The sequence below is a fragment of the Chlamydotis macqueenii genome, chromosome 6 (assembly GCF_036417535.1).
Source record: "Chlamydotis macqueenii isolate bChlMac1 chromosome 6, bChlMac1.mat, whole genome shotgun sequence".
Taxonomy (NCBI): domain Eukaryota; kingdom Metazoa; phylum Chordata; class Aves; order Otidiformes; family Otididae; genus Chlamydotis; species Chlamydotis macqueenii.
Window position 1 is genome coordinate 16,065,537 of NC_141561.1, and position 16,517 is coordinate 16,082,053.

General features: G+C 47.4%; 1 protein-coding gene across 2 annotated transcripts in view; it reads right to left on the reverse strand.

Annotated features, from left to right (window-relative positions):
- Positions 1–1,494: 1,494 nt before the first annotated feature.
- Positions 1,495–16,517, reverse strand: part of MARCHF4 (membrane associated ring-CH-type finger 4) — a 101,677-nt gene continuing 86,654 nt past the window's right edge. For both annotated transcript variants that reach the window (XM_086751030.1, XM_086751029.1), the window contains exon 4: positions 1,495–3,510. In XM_086751030.1, the coding sequence (XP_086607156.1) occupies positions 3,149–3,510 (362 nt within the window). In that variant the 3' untranslated portion in view covers positions 1,495–3,148. The remainder of the gene's footprint in view (positions 3,511–16,517) is intronic.

Sequence of the window (16,517 nt, forward strand, 5' to 3'; positions counted from 1 at the left end):
CCCTAAGTGGAAAGTTTATTTCTAAGCACAATTATGGAAAAACCGAACCAACAAACCCCACAGATATAGAAAACGTTGTAGCAAATCCCTGGTCAAGTAGGACTTCATGTCTGTCACTACCCTGCACCTCACAGCCACTTAAAATGTCATGCAATGGAGGAGAGGGCACTCGGACGACACCCTCCGCTTCGGATCAAGGAACATCTCCGAGCAGGAGAGGGTCGACGGGACTCCCGCTGAGTGATTCGGACTGTAACCAGCAAAAGGGCAGTGCTGCTCACCCCCGCCATGCGCCTTGTGACTACCGGTGGTAGACTTAGCACTTCAGCAGGCTTTACCAACGTGGATTCTCACAACACCCCTGTGAGGTAGGTACGTATTGTTACTCCCCCTTTGCACGGAGGGGGGACTGAGCCAAACAGCCCAAGGCTACAGAGTCGGTGGCAGAGCTGGAGTGAGAGTATGCAGAGTCCTGTGTGCTCAGATTACTGGATCACGCCACTCTTTCACAGCAAGTTGTGCTTCTGACCTCATAAACTTTTAGCCGTTAGCCAAATTAAAGGAATTTGATATCGCCATATTAAATGAGTGGAGGGTAGGGAGGGAAACAACATAATGTCTGACAGCTGTCCCTTTGTCTGTGTATGCTTTCCCCTTCCCAAAACCATTGTAATTACTCATCTCTTGGAATGAGGACAGCTTCCAGGACAGGCATGGGGGTGAGAGGCTGCTGTGTTTGCTTCCTTTGGCCAGGTTTCTCTCTACTGTGGATCAGAAGCAGTTCTTCCAGAGACCGCTCGCTGCAACAGCTTCATTCTAGGGGCAGCTGCTTTTTAGAGGCGATAAGAATTGCCCCTTCCCTCTCCCTCCTCCCACCAATACCCCTTCCCTCCCCTCTGCCAAAAGCACTCTTTGGTAGATAGTAAGATTGGTCAGATAAAGGTACAGTGGTCTCAGAAACCATGCTGTTTCACATGGGTCCTCAGTAAGTCAGCTTTCTTGGCTGGTGTTTCACCTCCCACATTCTCTGCCAAAGAAGTACCTGTTCTGTTGCATTCTGATATTCAAAGGGACACTGTCAAGTAATCGAGGTGAAAAATACGACCTGCCTTAAGATGCTAACCTCCATCTTCAACGTTGCAGAATGGCTGGTGTGTTCAAACCCGGAGTGTGAAGTTTGACACCTTCCCCAGTCCAGAAACACCTGACCCATGATGGCCTAGCTGCCGAAGAAGCTGGTGGCTTGCATTTGCCCTGGTTCCAGTAGAAGCTGCGAGACGTGCTGGTACGATCACGGAGGGCAACTGGACACAGCCATTGTGCAACGCTGCTCAGCACTTCTTCAAAATGGAGGCAGTTTGGCTGAAGTCCTTATCTCAGTTTTCGGGGGAGCTGGGTTCAGGCTTGATCACTACAGGCTCATTGTTTTGGAAGTGCTGCATTGTTGCTCCTCAATTAGCTAATCTCTATATTTTTAGTGTTTCTGCTCCTACACTTCCTTTGCAGCAGCTGCACTGGCAAAACAGCTGAACCCCGTAATGTTGGGATGTACCCTCCATAGAGTGAGGACAGTCAGCGGGAAATTGGTAACATGGATTTCCTCCTGTCGCAGAAGAAAGGTGGGGCAAAGAGGGATGGGAATGGTGAGAGGAATGGGGTGAGTGGAGAGAACAGTACATGCCCAAATGGAAAAGGACAAAATTGGTAGGGAAAGAAATTTTATTTTCAAGCTTGAAAGAGAATATTACAAACAATGGAGAGTAAAAAAAGCCCAAACCCTAAAAACTATTTAAAAAGTACTTGACAGTGTCCCTTTAATATCCACAAATGATTCAGCCATTGTGCATTGAAAGAGAATGTTCCTGAAGAGCAACCGGTACCTTCGAGGATATATCCCAGAGAAGGAGAGTTATTAGAAGTGTTACATATTTGATCAGCAACTGTGCTCCCTCTTCAGACTAACTCTCTCTTGAATGATTGAATGGAATAGACTCTGTAATAAACTAACAGACTGGATGGTGAAAGGCTCAGCCTACAAGACTGAGTGAGACTGTTGCAAATTGAGCTGCAGGGATACAGACACCGAGAAAAAAAAAAAGATGTATAACTCTAATGCATGAGTGTCTGAATCAGCAAGGTAGCAGAAACACATTGAGATGGGTCAGCTTCTTGTGACTGGCGTAAAATGGAAAGAAATTAACCTGGAGCATCTGCATGGGAAATGATGTGCGTGAGTGGCAAGATTTGGGGCTATGAAGGCAAAAATCACACCAGTACTTGTGCTTGAAACACCTGTGGAGCATTTGTACAAAATTTGCCAAACACGCCTATACGTCGAATAAAGGTCATGGAGCGCCCTCCCCCCGCCCCCCAGTTCCACCCTCACAAACCCTTTGACAGGAACATTATGAAAAAAAACGGGTTTTTTTTTTTGTTTTGGTGAAATTTGAATATGCCTGCATTTTGTTAGATTTTCTTGATGAGATGATTCAATCTCTTTCTGTAAATCAAAACTGAAAATCCCCAGCCATTTCACTTCAGGTATCCTACGGTAAATCAAACAACGTTCCAGAGTGACTCATGAAACAAAACAACTCGTAGCCCTGGTTAATCACAGTCTGGAAAACAAAAATACTCCAAATATTTCGTTCCCTTCCTTGTTTTTATAAATCTCACACTGTGTGTGTGTTGGTGTGCACGCGTGTGTGTACGGGGGGATGTGTACAGAGCGTTACCTATTCCAGGTAATAGGATTTGTAAGACATGCTAAACCGTCTGTTCCTCTGCTTCCCCAGAACTCTGCCTACTCAGTTTGTAGTCTGTATTGCACTTGTTTTGTTGATTTTTTTTTGTGATTTGTGTTGTTGTTTTTTTTTTTCTTTTTTTTTTTTTTAAACTGGCTGGAAAACATTAACCTCTTTAGCATGAGTGTGCAGCTCTCCCTCCACCTGTTTTTTTTTCCTCAGCTGGCCAGGTGCCGCCTCTTATATCTTGTGCAGTTACCAAAAAAGAAAAGGAGAGGAGAAAAAGGAAAGAAAAGAAAAAAAAAAAGAAAAGGAAAGAGAAAGAAAAAGGCACACCATGCTCCTCTGCTTTATGAGTTCTTTGTCTCCTCCGCTTCGTGTTAAGGCCTCCTGAATTCCTCGGCTCAGACCGTCGTGACCCTCATGACGAGCTCTCTGTTACTACTAGACTGACTCCTCTGTTCGTGAGGCCTCAGGTGGCTGAGTATATGCAGGATGGTATAAGCACAGTGGTGGTCAGAGAGGGTGCCTGTGGCATGGCCGGCAGCCCGTGCCCCGCTGTCGGCCGGAGCGGAGTTAGTGGCTGTACCACCAGTGGAGGACGAGTGGGTGGTTTGGGAGGAGGGGCGCTGATTTGTCCTGGTCCCTGTTTTTTGCTCCTCCATGTCCTTTGTTTTGTCATAGTTCAGCACTTTCCACTGCTGATTGACTGCCTGCCACCGTTTAAAAATCCGGTAAACCGAGGGCCCTTCGTGTATTATTAGACCTGGAGGGAAGGGGGAAAGAAATAAACATAAAACAGAAACCAAACTTTAGAAAGAACCATCAACCTACCCCAGCATCCTGCCCCCAGCTAGCTGGTTAGCTCGGCTCGCCCTTGGCTGGTGTTTATTCAATGATAAATCACGTACTTTAATTGCCGACTGGCAGGGTATTGGTGCTCCAGCTCTGCCGGATCCCTTTTCCCCTGAATTAAAAGGATTACAACTTTATCTTAGCAATCAATACGTGGATCGTAAATGCAGCAGAGTGAGTTATGCTCTTAGAGCAAAAGAGTATCTGTTTACCAATAAACGCCTGAGGTTTATCTATCGCTGGATTAGCTATGCATGTGGCATAGGCATGATTCACCCAGCTAACGGCATGTGTTTGGAGGGGGTGTAGCTGGATCTGACGTGCTGGTGACGTCTGCTGCACCAGCGTCATGTGCGTGCACAGCCCGAGTCTCTCCCCACACACGCAGCAGCAGAGCAGACACGCACACGGAGGCCAGGGGCGGCAATCGAGCAAAAAAAGGGTCTGTCTACACCTCAAAATGGTTTGCTCATCTGCAGAGCAAGTACCTCATCATACGTCATTGCTCCCTTCCAAGGGGGAAAACAACACGCTGGAAAGAAAGTGCAGATGAGCTTACACCGTGCGCGTGCATGTAACGCATACGTCCTGCTGCCCATCTGCATATACCAGAGCTGATGTCCGGGGGGTGGCACTAGGCTGTAGGACACCTCATGTCTAATGGTCTTCGCATTTGAAAGAGAGGGAGCAGCTCAGGCCCTTCCACCCAGGAGACAGCTCACCTCCCAGCTGTCTCTGCCATCCTCCCCACCCTTGCAAGAGGACTGAAGGATTAAATAATGCTAGAAGCTGTTCAGACGATGACAGTACTTGAGTATTAAGCTCTGTTATTACTCAAGTAGCCTGGCTTTGGCTAGACCCTTTGAAAGTACCAGGTCCAGCAGCAACTGCAACACGCTGGTGGTGTTCTCCACTGGGGCTGGAGGAAGCTGCAACATCTTGTGTAGACAGGCTTAGCTGACACGCTGTAATATTATTATTGAGCTTTGCTAAAGAGTCAAATTTATGCAGAATAAGGGGGGGGTCTAAGTCACCTTGTTTTGCAGCAATCTGCCTTTGTGTCCCACATAACTGAAACCAGGCCAGCAGGTAGGACTGGGTGATAGCTTAATTGTTCTTAATAACAATGGCTTCACACTCTTGGTCAGGATCAAGATTATCAGAAACATTTCTTGGAAGCGCAGCTCTCTTGCCTGTCTGTTGCAAGCACATAAATACAAGAGCAAAGAACAAAAGACCCACAAGAAATAAGAAGCAAAATCATGCCTGAACGAGGAGGTTGCTTCAAGTAGCAATGTGGGGAGAGATGATGGTCGCCACAGAATAAAGTGGTTTAAGGCTATCCCTGATGAATCAAATGCTACAGCTTTACACCCCACCCACCTTTTTCAGACTGTTTTGAGCTTCTGATGGCAGGTAATTAGTGGACTAAACCTGTGCTGTATCAGAAAACAAAATATCTGAAGGTCATCCTACCCTTAGGGCTGATCTCCCCGTTACTCACTGACAGGATGCAGCCACCCAGTTTCTTAGGGTCTGCATGTGATTTTACAGAGTTTAAACCCTAGCTTCAGTACAGATTGAGTTTCTAGCCCCTCTGGTTTTAAGCATAACTAGAAGCCCTGCTGAGCTGATCACAGACTAGCTTCAGGGGGACTCTTGCATTCACTGTAATGGGGTGCTGAGCCTGCCTACTGGCTGTAGAACTAGTTACTCTGGATAGTCTAAGTATGCAAATCTGGCTATTTTGGGACACAGAATGCGTTGGGCACTACAGTACAAAAGAGATCTTCCCTCTGGTTCCCATAGACCACTGAGATTGCACAGCTGGAATCCTGTAGTGGTGCTGCCTTTTTATAACTAAGCACCATGATGCCATAAAAGAAAAATAGAGTTCTTCCTCTCTGCTTCGAATCATGCTTGAGAATTCTGAGATCTTCTGATCAAAGCATCAACCATAAAAAGCAAGACTTAGGGAAAGTGTGCAGATCCAGCCAAGGGGACAGAGGCAGGCCTGAAGTGGATCAGCCCATGACAAGGGACATTAGACACATATTTAAATGAGCTGTCTGATCTGTAATGAATGAAATTCCACTCTGATCAATGGCAGAGCCAATGTTTCTCCGAGACCACTTTAAGCCTCAGATAAAACAGCCGAAATCGAATAATTTCTCCTTGGCTGTAGCATATTCTCCATAGAACCAAATCTATTCTCCAAAGTATTAAACACTGAGCCAGGATTGTAAATCTATTCTTAATTACCTTATCACAAATATTTAATGCGCAGCCTGATTCAAGAGGGCTGTTTATAAAATTCTTGTTTGTTTGCCTTCTAATTATAAATGTTTATGATCTTATGCAATTAACTGTGTGATGCTGATGGATGGGTTGCTGAGTCAACTGAGCACCTGTTTTCTTAGATAATTTTGGTTTCCAAATATTTATAAAAGTACAAAATAACTTGTTTTTGTCTGTATTTACTGGGCTCTAAATTACTTATCGATTTCCCAGTGTCAAGCTCAGGAAGCCGTAAAATTAAAAAGGAACCAAGTGGAGGGGTGGGCAGGGAGGCGGAAGTAACAGTGATTCATTTGCGAGAGTAAATGCCAAGAGTAAGCAAGAGTCCATCAGTTTATATCAAGCTGCGGGACGCTTAATGCTCCCATCGAAACAAATTTTGTCTGCTTGAGATAAATTAGGATTGGAATTCCCGCATTCAGCTCTGTGCATCCCCTTCCAGAAACACCCCTCCCTAGCGGATCATTCTTGTTTACAGAGGTGAGACTTTCCAATTAAAGGGCAGACTTAAGTGGGAAATCCTTCAGGAAGAACTGTATTGAACTAGAAGTGTCCAACTAGAAGCAATTATTCCATAAGCCAAATCCTGTGTATGTGGAGAAGACAGCAGGTTGGTGTGAACTTCTCTCTTTGTCCACTTCTCTCTTCTCAAGTCAGAAATGCCTATATGAGAATTTCAGATGGATTCTAGTAGTGGCCTGGTCCTTTTCCACTCCTTCCAAGTTTATCTTGCCCTCTTGTCCTTCACAAAATCTGTTGTCAATGGATCCTCTGTGAAAACCATCCTCTTCAGAAGGAAAGTCTCTGTGAGTTTCATGCAAAACGTGCTGGTCCACATTGTTGTCCATGAAATCCCTTGTTTGTGGTGTTGGTGAAATGAAACTCCTAAGGAACATGGGCACAAAAGATGTACTGTTCTCATTCCCATTTTCTCATATAGAGACCTGGCTGGACCAAGATCAGAAGAAATTCCTTGAGTTGAAAATCACTGAATGCTGGAAGAAGTATTCAGGGGAACTATAATATACACTTATCTTGTTCTTATTTCACTCTTATGTCTGTTTGTGGCCATTGATGGAAACAGGGGAGCTGGGTAGATGGAGCCTTGGCCATTCTTATACTCTTAGACACTTCTACTTGCACCAGCTTGTGCCACTAAAAGATCTACCAGATGGCTCTGGAGCTGGAGACAGCCCATATTATGTGATGGGGTCAGTAACCTAACAGCAAAGTCTACAAAAAAATTCTCTAATGCCTCTGCTTGCATTGCCACAATGATGTGGCTGTGCTGTTCCCAGGACAAGACATCGCATCTGAGCTAACGTGGTAGGGCTAACTCAGTGCAGTGCTCTGAATTAACACATGCTGAATCTGGAACAATATGTTCAGGAAACCACATGATCTCTTTTCACTGTGCTCGCTCTCTTCATACATTAGCCTTTTAAACTCTTTCTCTTGTGGCTTTATTATTATGGAGTCCATGTAGAGGGTCAGATCATGGCCAGCCCTGTGGAGTAGAGTCCAGGCAGGAGGGATGAATGATTATCCTGGGTGCAGGGATTACTTCCCAGAGCTGGGAAGGACAAAGTTGCTTTGTGCTTCACAGCACAGGTAAACACAATTATACCTGGCAATGGGTTATACCGAAACTGTACACATTCCTTATGCTGGTATCTTACGCTTCCTTTTGTTTATTACACGTGGGAGAGTACCCAGCACCTGACTGCTGCTCTTATGCAAAGTTATCACCGTAAGTGACCAAGCACCAAAGAGCACAGAGCCTGCTTCCAGACTGGATTTAAAGCAACAGGTGAGCCACATCAGTACAGGTTCACTAGGCAAAGGTTGTGTCAGAGCAGTTGCATAGTCAATCAATGCATGGCCACAGCATCTCGGGCAGCAAGCTGACAGTTCCTGACTCTGGGGAACGACTTACCTCTTCCATTTACCCCCCCACCCTCACTCTCATTTTCATCCCAGAGCAAGAATAATAGGACTGTTTCTTTTTTAGATCTAGTCAAGATCAAGATGTAGTCTGCAACAGAGCTAGCACTGGTGAAAGCAGTTTGATTTCCATGTTCTACTGACTGCCACAGCTAACCCTGAGCTTCTGGACTCTTAAAATGCAAGAGTGAGAAAGAGGAGCATGACCAAGGGTGAGTATCATGGCCCAGAGGTAAGGCCTGTGTCACTCTAGGGCTTCTCCAAGCCTTGTGATACTTGTCCACACCACATCATGATCCATGTGGGCAGTTTCTGTGCAAGGAAATGTTCTTGGTGCTGAGGGTGGACACATACGGGCTGTGTGCAGGTGGCCCTTTGTCCCTTGGCATTAGTCGGGACAGAGGGGCTTTGCCATCAGTGGGCTCATGGCAAGGCTGGTCAAGAGAGGTCCTCAGCCCAATGGCTAGAGAGGGTATTGGAAGAACAGGGGCAAAACCCAGATGTAACAAGGACAACTGTGTTTGTGCCTTCAGACAGGCAAGGGAGGATCAGCTGGTGCACCACCATCCTCTGAGGTTAACCTGAGCGGTTGTGAGCCTCCAATTCAAGGCAACTTTGGAGCAGCAGTTGCCCAGAAATGACAAGCAGTCACTTTCTGCACATTGTCAGCCTCTGCCACCAAGTGATCTTTTCACTGGGACTTTCAGCCTCTAATTAACCTTCCTCTTATTCCAATACTTGCCATGCATTTTCTTGAAAGAGACACGTAAATTCTTGGGGCAGGAACTGTTTCTCCTGTTTTCCAGCAAAGAAACTAGCAAAACAAGGCTTCTGCTGACAGTGAGTGTACATCACGCCTGTGCTGACACTTACATTATCTACAGGAGGAAAAATCACAGTCCATTCCAGCCAGTTACTCTGTCCTGCTTCTCATAAAACCCTGAGCTGTCTCATCCTGCCACCTGAGCTGTCACCTCTTGTTCCTACCTTCAGCAGCACTTTGCCCCTTCATTTTGCTTTCCAAATGCGGTTTCACCTCAGCCAGACAGTTGTCGTGCTTTAGCCTGTTTCTGTTGCTTTCACTGCTGGGTGTCAGGGGAATATTATGGTAGCTGTGATCAAAGCTTAATGCTTGCATCCACAGCAGCGGTGGCTCAGGCCAAGGCAAACCAATCCTCCTGGGAGATAACACTTTCATTGCCAGGCTTTCCCTCTGTTGACATCACTGCATACACAAACCCTTTCCTCCCTTTCTGAGAATTCTTTCTGGTTTTGTGGCAATCTCAAATTCCCCCCACTTTGTTTCCAAAGCTCCAGCAGCTCAGGCCTCACTTACCTCTTTGCCTTAATCTCATCCTACATGCTCCATCCTCAGCCTCTTTTTATCTTAACCTAAGAGCAGAAAAGTGGCTGTACTGGGTCAGAGAGGGGTCTGCCTATCACAGCATCCTGCCTCCAGCAGCGGCCAGCGGTTCAAGGAAGGGTGTGATAAAAAAGCCAGGAGAGTGATGTTTCCCTGAGCGGCACTGCACACTGCAGGGACCACACCTAGCCACAGACGGTCTCTTTAGGCTCGTTTGTGTTCCCCAAGCACAGGTTTCTACTGTAGTATAGTAAAGCATACCGACTTTTGCCCTGCGCAGCAAGTTAGGCTGCCCCATCACTTGCCAAATTCTCACAGTCCCCACGAGATTGTTCCATTCCCAAATGCTCTAGAAACAACCAGGAATCTCTGCCTCATCCCAGCTTTGCAAGTACCCCACAGTATGTGGGAGATAAGTCACCAAGCTCCCTCTGGACCCTTCCAATCCATACTACTTCTGAGTGCACTTTATCCCTCATCCATGATGCAAGATAGTCCTCGGTGATAAACCAGGAAAAAAGAGCCACAGGGACCTTTTCCTACAAATATGGGGCTGGGAAAGGGACACCTAGCATCTAGCATCCCTCTACCTTGTGGCAGGGTCAGTTCTAGCCCGGTCCAACTTGTGTTTGGGATTCTGATTTCTGCCTCCAAAGGGCAGCGCTTTGCACTTCTCTTTATTTCAACACCCTCTTGTTGATTTCTCTAATTTGCCAAGATTATTTCAATTTCTGATCTGATCCTCCAGAGTGCTTGCAGCCTTTCCAAGCTTGGAGTCACCTGTGACTTTTATAACAGCACTTCCTATTTCATTATCTAAGCCATTAATAAAAATATTGAAGAGAGCTGTTCTGGTTTTATTAGTGAGGGGGGGCCTAAGGTGGTAGCTTCTGTAGGAAACTGCTAGAAGTCGCTCCCCTTTGTTCAGTGGACTCGGCCGGGCCTAGGGCGGACCCGCTGCTGGCCAAGGCCGAGCCAATTGGTAGCAGAATGTCCCGTGATAACACCTCTGCGATAACGTATTTAAGTAGGGGAAAACAGGAAAAAAGAGGGGGAGAAGATGTGAAGCAGCTGAGCGGGGGGCAGAGAGGGGGAGGCGCGAGCCTCATGGGCCTTGCAGGCCTCACCCTCTGGCCTCCCGCCGGGCAGCCGACTGGGCCCAACTCGGCCCGGCCTGGCTGCAAGAAGTGGAGAGGAGATGAGAAGTGAATAAGATGTAAAAAGGATCCTGAGAGACGTCTGCCAGCCTGTTGTGAGGAACGGCTGCAGACGCCAAGGTCAGTTCAGAAGGAGGGGGAGGAGTAACATGGCTCCTGGCCAAGATTCCTCTGCAACTCGTGGTGAAGACCATGGTGGAGCGGGTTGTCCCCCTGCAGCCCATGGAGGTCCACGGAGGGGCAGAGATCCACCTGCAGCCCGTGGAGGACCCCACGCTGGAGCAGGTGGAGGCCTGAAGGAGGCTGTGGCCCGTGGAGGGCCCGCTGGGACAGCTGTTCTAGAGGGACTGCACCCCGTGGAAGAGATGACCCACGCCGGAGCAGTTTCACGAAGGACTGTGGCCCGTGGGAGGGACCCCACGCTGGAGCAGAGGAGGAATGCAAGGAGTTCTTCCCCTGACGATGATACAGCGGCGTAAAACAACGCATGATGAACTGACCGCGACCCCCATTCCCTCTTCCCCCCCCCGTGCCGCTCGGGGTGGGGGGGAGGTAGTAGAGATAATGTTAAGCCCGGGAAGAGGGAGGGGTGGGGGGAGGTTATCTTGTTCCCTGTCTCATTCTCCTGCTAATTTTAGAAATAAATGAATAGTTTTCCCCAAGTCGAGTCTGTTTTGCCCGTGACGGTAACTTTAAGGATTTCTCCCCGTCCTTATCTCAAACCCTGAGCCGTTTTTCTTACATCATCTCCCCCTAGTCTCTCGGAGGGTGGGGGGAGCGAGAGAGAGACTGCATAGTCTGGTCCTGATCGGGGCTGAACTACGACAAGAGCAGAGCCCAAAACAGTGCTACTTGGCACCTGTTTCTAGTTTACAGTACACCACTGACAACTACGGAGAAGGCAGTTTTTCAATTGTCTGTGCACCTGTGTTACAGTTATTTCATCCAGATCACATTTCTCTGGTTTGTTTAGGAGAATCTTAAGGCGAAGCATCAAAAGCATTGCCCAAGTCATGGCATGTCAAACTGATGGCTTCCTCCTTAGCCACTAGGACAATTACTCTTCCAAATTAGATATGGTTACACTCTTGTGTTCATCAATTGGATAGTTAAAAAATTATTCTAATATCTTTCTATGAATCAGTTAAGCTAATTTCCCCTTCATTTCCTTGATCCTCACTTCCAACCTTCTTTAATGACAGACATTATCTTTAAAGCTAGGTAACCTGCTGGCATTTCCCCAGCTGCCTGGCACCTCCTGCATCCTCCCCACGTTCCTCCTTCTAAAACGCTCATGGGTCAGACCGCTCCCACAGCTTCCTCTGAAGTTCATTAGGACACGCTGACAAGGACGCAGCTAACTTGTCTGAATATTTTTGAATCTATTCTTTTCTCATTCTGCCCTGGGCTCCTTTATCCTCATTAAAATTATTTGAGTTATGTTTTGAAGACTGAAACAAAGGCAACATTTAACTCTTTTGTCCTTTTTGCATCAAATATTATTCGAGCTCTTAGACTTGCCTTGTTCTTCTTCTTACTTCACGTATGCTTATGGACCTATTTCTTGTTGCCTTTTGTATCTCTGGAAGGTCATCCTGGGGCTCAGCTCTGACGGCTCCTCATGCCTGTGTGATTCCTAGACACTTGTCATTAGTTGCAGGCTCTTCTTTCTGCCTTTTCTGTGATTGCAGCTTCTGATTTTGGGTCCTCAAAGAGCTCCTGATGCAGCCTCAGTGCTCTCTTCCCACGCTTCTGAGCTTTCCCCTGCAAAGGCACAGTTTGCTCTGGTGCCTTCAGTATCATTCCTTTTGGCAGCCGCGAGCTGTTCGCAGCTCTTTTATCCTTCAAATTCCCTTCCCAAGAGACACTCTCTGCTCTTGTCCCCTGAGGCTGCTGCCGCTGCTTTTCTGGAGTCCATTATTCTCACATCATACTTTTCTTCAGCTCTGGAATGCTTTCATCGTACAGTCACTTTTCATACAAACTACTTCTACATTCTGATTTTCAGAGATTATTCGCTTTCAGATGAAATCAAATAGGAAGTACAGCCTCCTTCATAACTGTTACCCCTGCTTTCCAAAATATAAATATTGTCCCCAAAATGTTTCAAGAGCTTAGTGGACAGTCTATCTTGCACACAGGAGAAGTCCAGGGAATGGATAATCTGGGACCTGGGGTGCTGTCTTTTAAACATTTCTGGTGGTTGCAAGACACTGGACCAGTGAGGATGTCTCTAGTCCACAAGACATCTAGCAAAGATCTGATCTGAAAAATGCTAGAACTGTACAAGGAGGGTGTGCAAGCTTAGAAATGTCCAGCATACAGTATAAACTGAAAATATATTCATAACTGTTAGAGCTTGAGTGAATGCTTAGCATATGGAAAAAAAATAATTAGTTGATTACAATCAGGCATTTTCTTATCAATCATTCTCCATGCACATTTTTTATTATCCAAAGAACTGTTTAAATATGTAGGAGTCTGGGCGGTGTTTTCGCTTGGCAGAACTGGGGCAGCTGCGTGGCTGAACTTTGTTGAGCGCTGTTGACCGCTGGATGGCATCTGCTGTCATGGAGCCCATGGGTCTGGGAAAGGCAAAATTCTCCTTCTTTGGCCCATCACCCTGTGAGTGCATTTGCTGTACTGGGACTCCACTGGCAAGCAGCTCTCACAGTGATGTGTACGCCATGCTCGGCTCTCCTCAGGCCACAGGGGCCATGACTCCGACAAAACCGAAACTGAGCCCCTCAAAGGATGAGACCTCCATAGCCTGGGCAGAGTCACGCTGAAAAGCTGCTGCCAGCTGTCTTGGGGAAGTATTTTATGCAGGTATGGACTCTTCCATTCTGGGTCATTAACAGCACAAACAGGCTGATCCCCAAGCTTTCAACTGTTGACTAACATGCAAACCTTGTGCTTATTACAGCTTGTCTCCTCTGGCACAAGGTGGAGTTTGAGGACGGCTCTGCCTCAAAGCTTCCTCAGCCCCAGGTGGGCCAGGACTCCCCACAAAGGCAGCGAGAGCCCTTCTCCTTCCCCACCTCCTCCACTCCATCTGGCAGAGCAATGGGAGCAGCAGGTCCCATCTAGGCGGGTGGCAATGCTACGCCCAAAGCTCTCTGCAGCCATTAACACCCACCCCCGGACTCAGCAAGAGCCCTGCCAGGTGGGAGATGGATCCAGCATGCTGGGATCTCAGAGGGTTCCCCACAGTTGCTGCTCCACTAGGCGAGCGATCACGGCTCCACCAGGCAAGCGGTGGGGGGCCAGGGAAAAGAGACAGCTCTTTTATTACTGATGGAAGTGCCTGGAGTGACAGCTGGGAGTGTTTCTCCTCCAGGCAGCACTGTGATTTTGCAGGATGCTGCTGAGCTATACAGCAAGAGGTCATGACACCGCAGCACGTCATAAGTTCATATAAGACAATGACTTCTGTGCGCACAGGATGCTACAGGTTCCCTTTGGAAGTAGGGGCAAGCTGTCCCACATACATGGTGCTGGGGAGGAGGAACGCTTTATCCAGTGGGGTGAAGTGAGAAGACAGATAGGACTGCCTGTCGTGGGGCCTGTGGAGCTGGGGACAATATGTAGCAGGAGCACTGGGGGAGCTGTTATGGCTGCCAGGTAGAAGCCAGCTTCTCTGCGAGGTGCTACTTTTATCCCAGGGTGGCCATTCTCATCCATGTCCTCTGCTCACCCTCACATTCCTCTGCAACACATGAGCTGGGCCCTGTAGGGCTGAGCTGGTAAGGCCCCAAAATGAGGCAAAATTAAGGAGCTGGCAGGAGATGTCCAAGGGACAGGCAATTCTGTTTCATTCAGCACTCCCACACAGTTTGATTGTAATGGGAATACAGCACCAGTTGTCTGCAGGATGCCATCTGTGACAGAGGAGCTGGGCTGACCCCAGGAACCCCACACAGCAACATCACCGCTCTAAAAATGCCGCAGTATTGTCAGCTGTAAGCACAGGAGCTACCAACAACCACAACCTTCTCCTGCCCTGCCCAGACTAGCACTTTTACACCCTGCCTCAAAACTGGTTCACAAAAAATCAAAACAAAAAATAACAGTGAAAATAGGTAAAATAAAACCCAGAGAAATGCTCGCGCAGGCAGTAGATAAACCATAAACAAAGCACTGCTGTAAACTCAGCTGGCTGTGGACAGCTCCAGGAAAATGGATGTTGTGCCCTTAAGGGCTCTTGTACTCCTGTGGTATTTAATTCACAGCACACGATAAAGCAGAGGATTAAAGGGCAGTCTCTAGCTACGCAGGCAGCAGTAAATGAGACTCTTCTCGGAAAAAGCAAATAAATAAATAAAGACTGGAGTTTCACCGGCAGAACAGCCTTGCTTCTGAATCACACATCTCCAGCACCATTCCCCGCTTGTAAGCCTACCCAGAACCGTGCCAGCAGAGGAGGGACAGGGCTTGGAGGCATTGCCCATATACCCCCTTGCTGTCTTGAAGTTTCCCCTCCTTGCTTTGTAGCTAGGATTATACAGACCCTCCTGGTGCCTTCTTTCCCCAAATTTAAAATGGAGATGAGAACAACAACTCACATCTTGAAAGGACTTTGTGCACGAGAGGTGAAAGTCACTCATTGTGTGCATGGCAGATACTCTTAGTTCTTTAAAAGAAAGGAGTAGAAAACAATTTCAAACTGTATTTGTTTGAAATTTGTTTAGCCAAAGAGTATTGGCTAAATGTATGCCCTGGTCTCTGGGTGTCTCTTTCCAGACACTCCCTGACGGAAGTGGGGAGGTGGATACTCGTAGTGAGGAGAGAAAAAGCCCATGGCTTGCATTTCACTGTGCTTGGACCGCGGCAGCCAGTCCTCCAGGTCTGGCTCCTGAGCCTCTCTGACCTACAGATAATGGTGCTTTGACCAAAGCGCTGCCTGTGCAGTCGTGCTGCATCCTCAGCTGTTCCTGGGACACTTCCTTAAGGGCAAAGCTGCACAACAGCGCTGTTTTGTGCAGGGTTTGGAAATCTGCCTTCACATTTGCTTGGCGTGAGACTTGAAAAAGTCAGGCTGTCCCCCACCATGGAACAATACATACATATTTTCAGACAGGTGAGAACGTTTCATTTGGAATTGAATTTTTGTTAAATGTTGTATTCAAATTCTGACACTGAATTTAAAATACTCAGCATGAGCAGTCATCTCTAAATGCTAAATCAAAATGCTTTTGTTCAATAATGATCAAAACATGACATTTGCGTATTGAAGGTAGAACTACTGCCTCCCTCTCTGCTTTTATTAGCAAATGAAATTCTGTAAAGAAAAAAAAAAACAGGCATTGTTTCACAGTTTTTCATTTTCTGAGGGATGCAGGTCCTGTCTGAGCCCAATCCCTCCAGACTGCTCCAGCCACTCAAGCACTCTTTCACTAAGAGGAAAAGAGACCAGTTAGGAGAGGCATAAAGACGAGTACAGATCACCCCTAACAGAGCATCCCCCAGGGTAACATAGGGCACACAGGCTCAATTAATGGACCTGGGAGTGCCTCTGAAGTTGCAGGTTGGCATGTGCATTGCAAAAAGTGCTGCTTCAGGGAGTAACTTCCAGGCAGAGTAAGTTCAGCAGTTTAAGTTTAGCAACTTAGCCCATCAGCCTGGTTGCAGTATTCTTGCGTACAGACTGTTGTATCTGGGTCTGAAATATGGCTCTGTTGGTAGGTAGCCATCCCTCCAGGAGAAGAACCGATCAGTCACTACTTTAAGAAGCAATCCCAGAGCTGGATTAATGTGGCTTCATGTTCATCTCTTCTTACCTCTGCTTCTGGCTACTTACAGAGCTGGGGACACAGCAAAAGCAGCCTTATCCACTGTGCAGGGGGGTGACCCCCCCCGTGGCCGCATCTTTGACTACAGAGTTGACTTCTCTTGCGACAGCCACAACAGCATACCATGGACCACATCCTCCCAGCTCCTGGAGAAACATGTGAGCGGGGATGGAGGCTGTGGTAGGAGGAGCAATGGGACAGAAGGCAGTTGGAAAAACACCGCCTGGCACAGAGCTGAGGACTTTTTCCATGCTTTACTAGACAGCACAATTTATGCAGCTGGTGCCGGAGATCCTACCAGCTGCCTAAGAGGGAATCTCCGGCCGTAGCGTAAAAGCTGTGACAGGCAGGTGAGTGCTTGTGC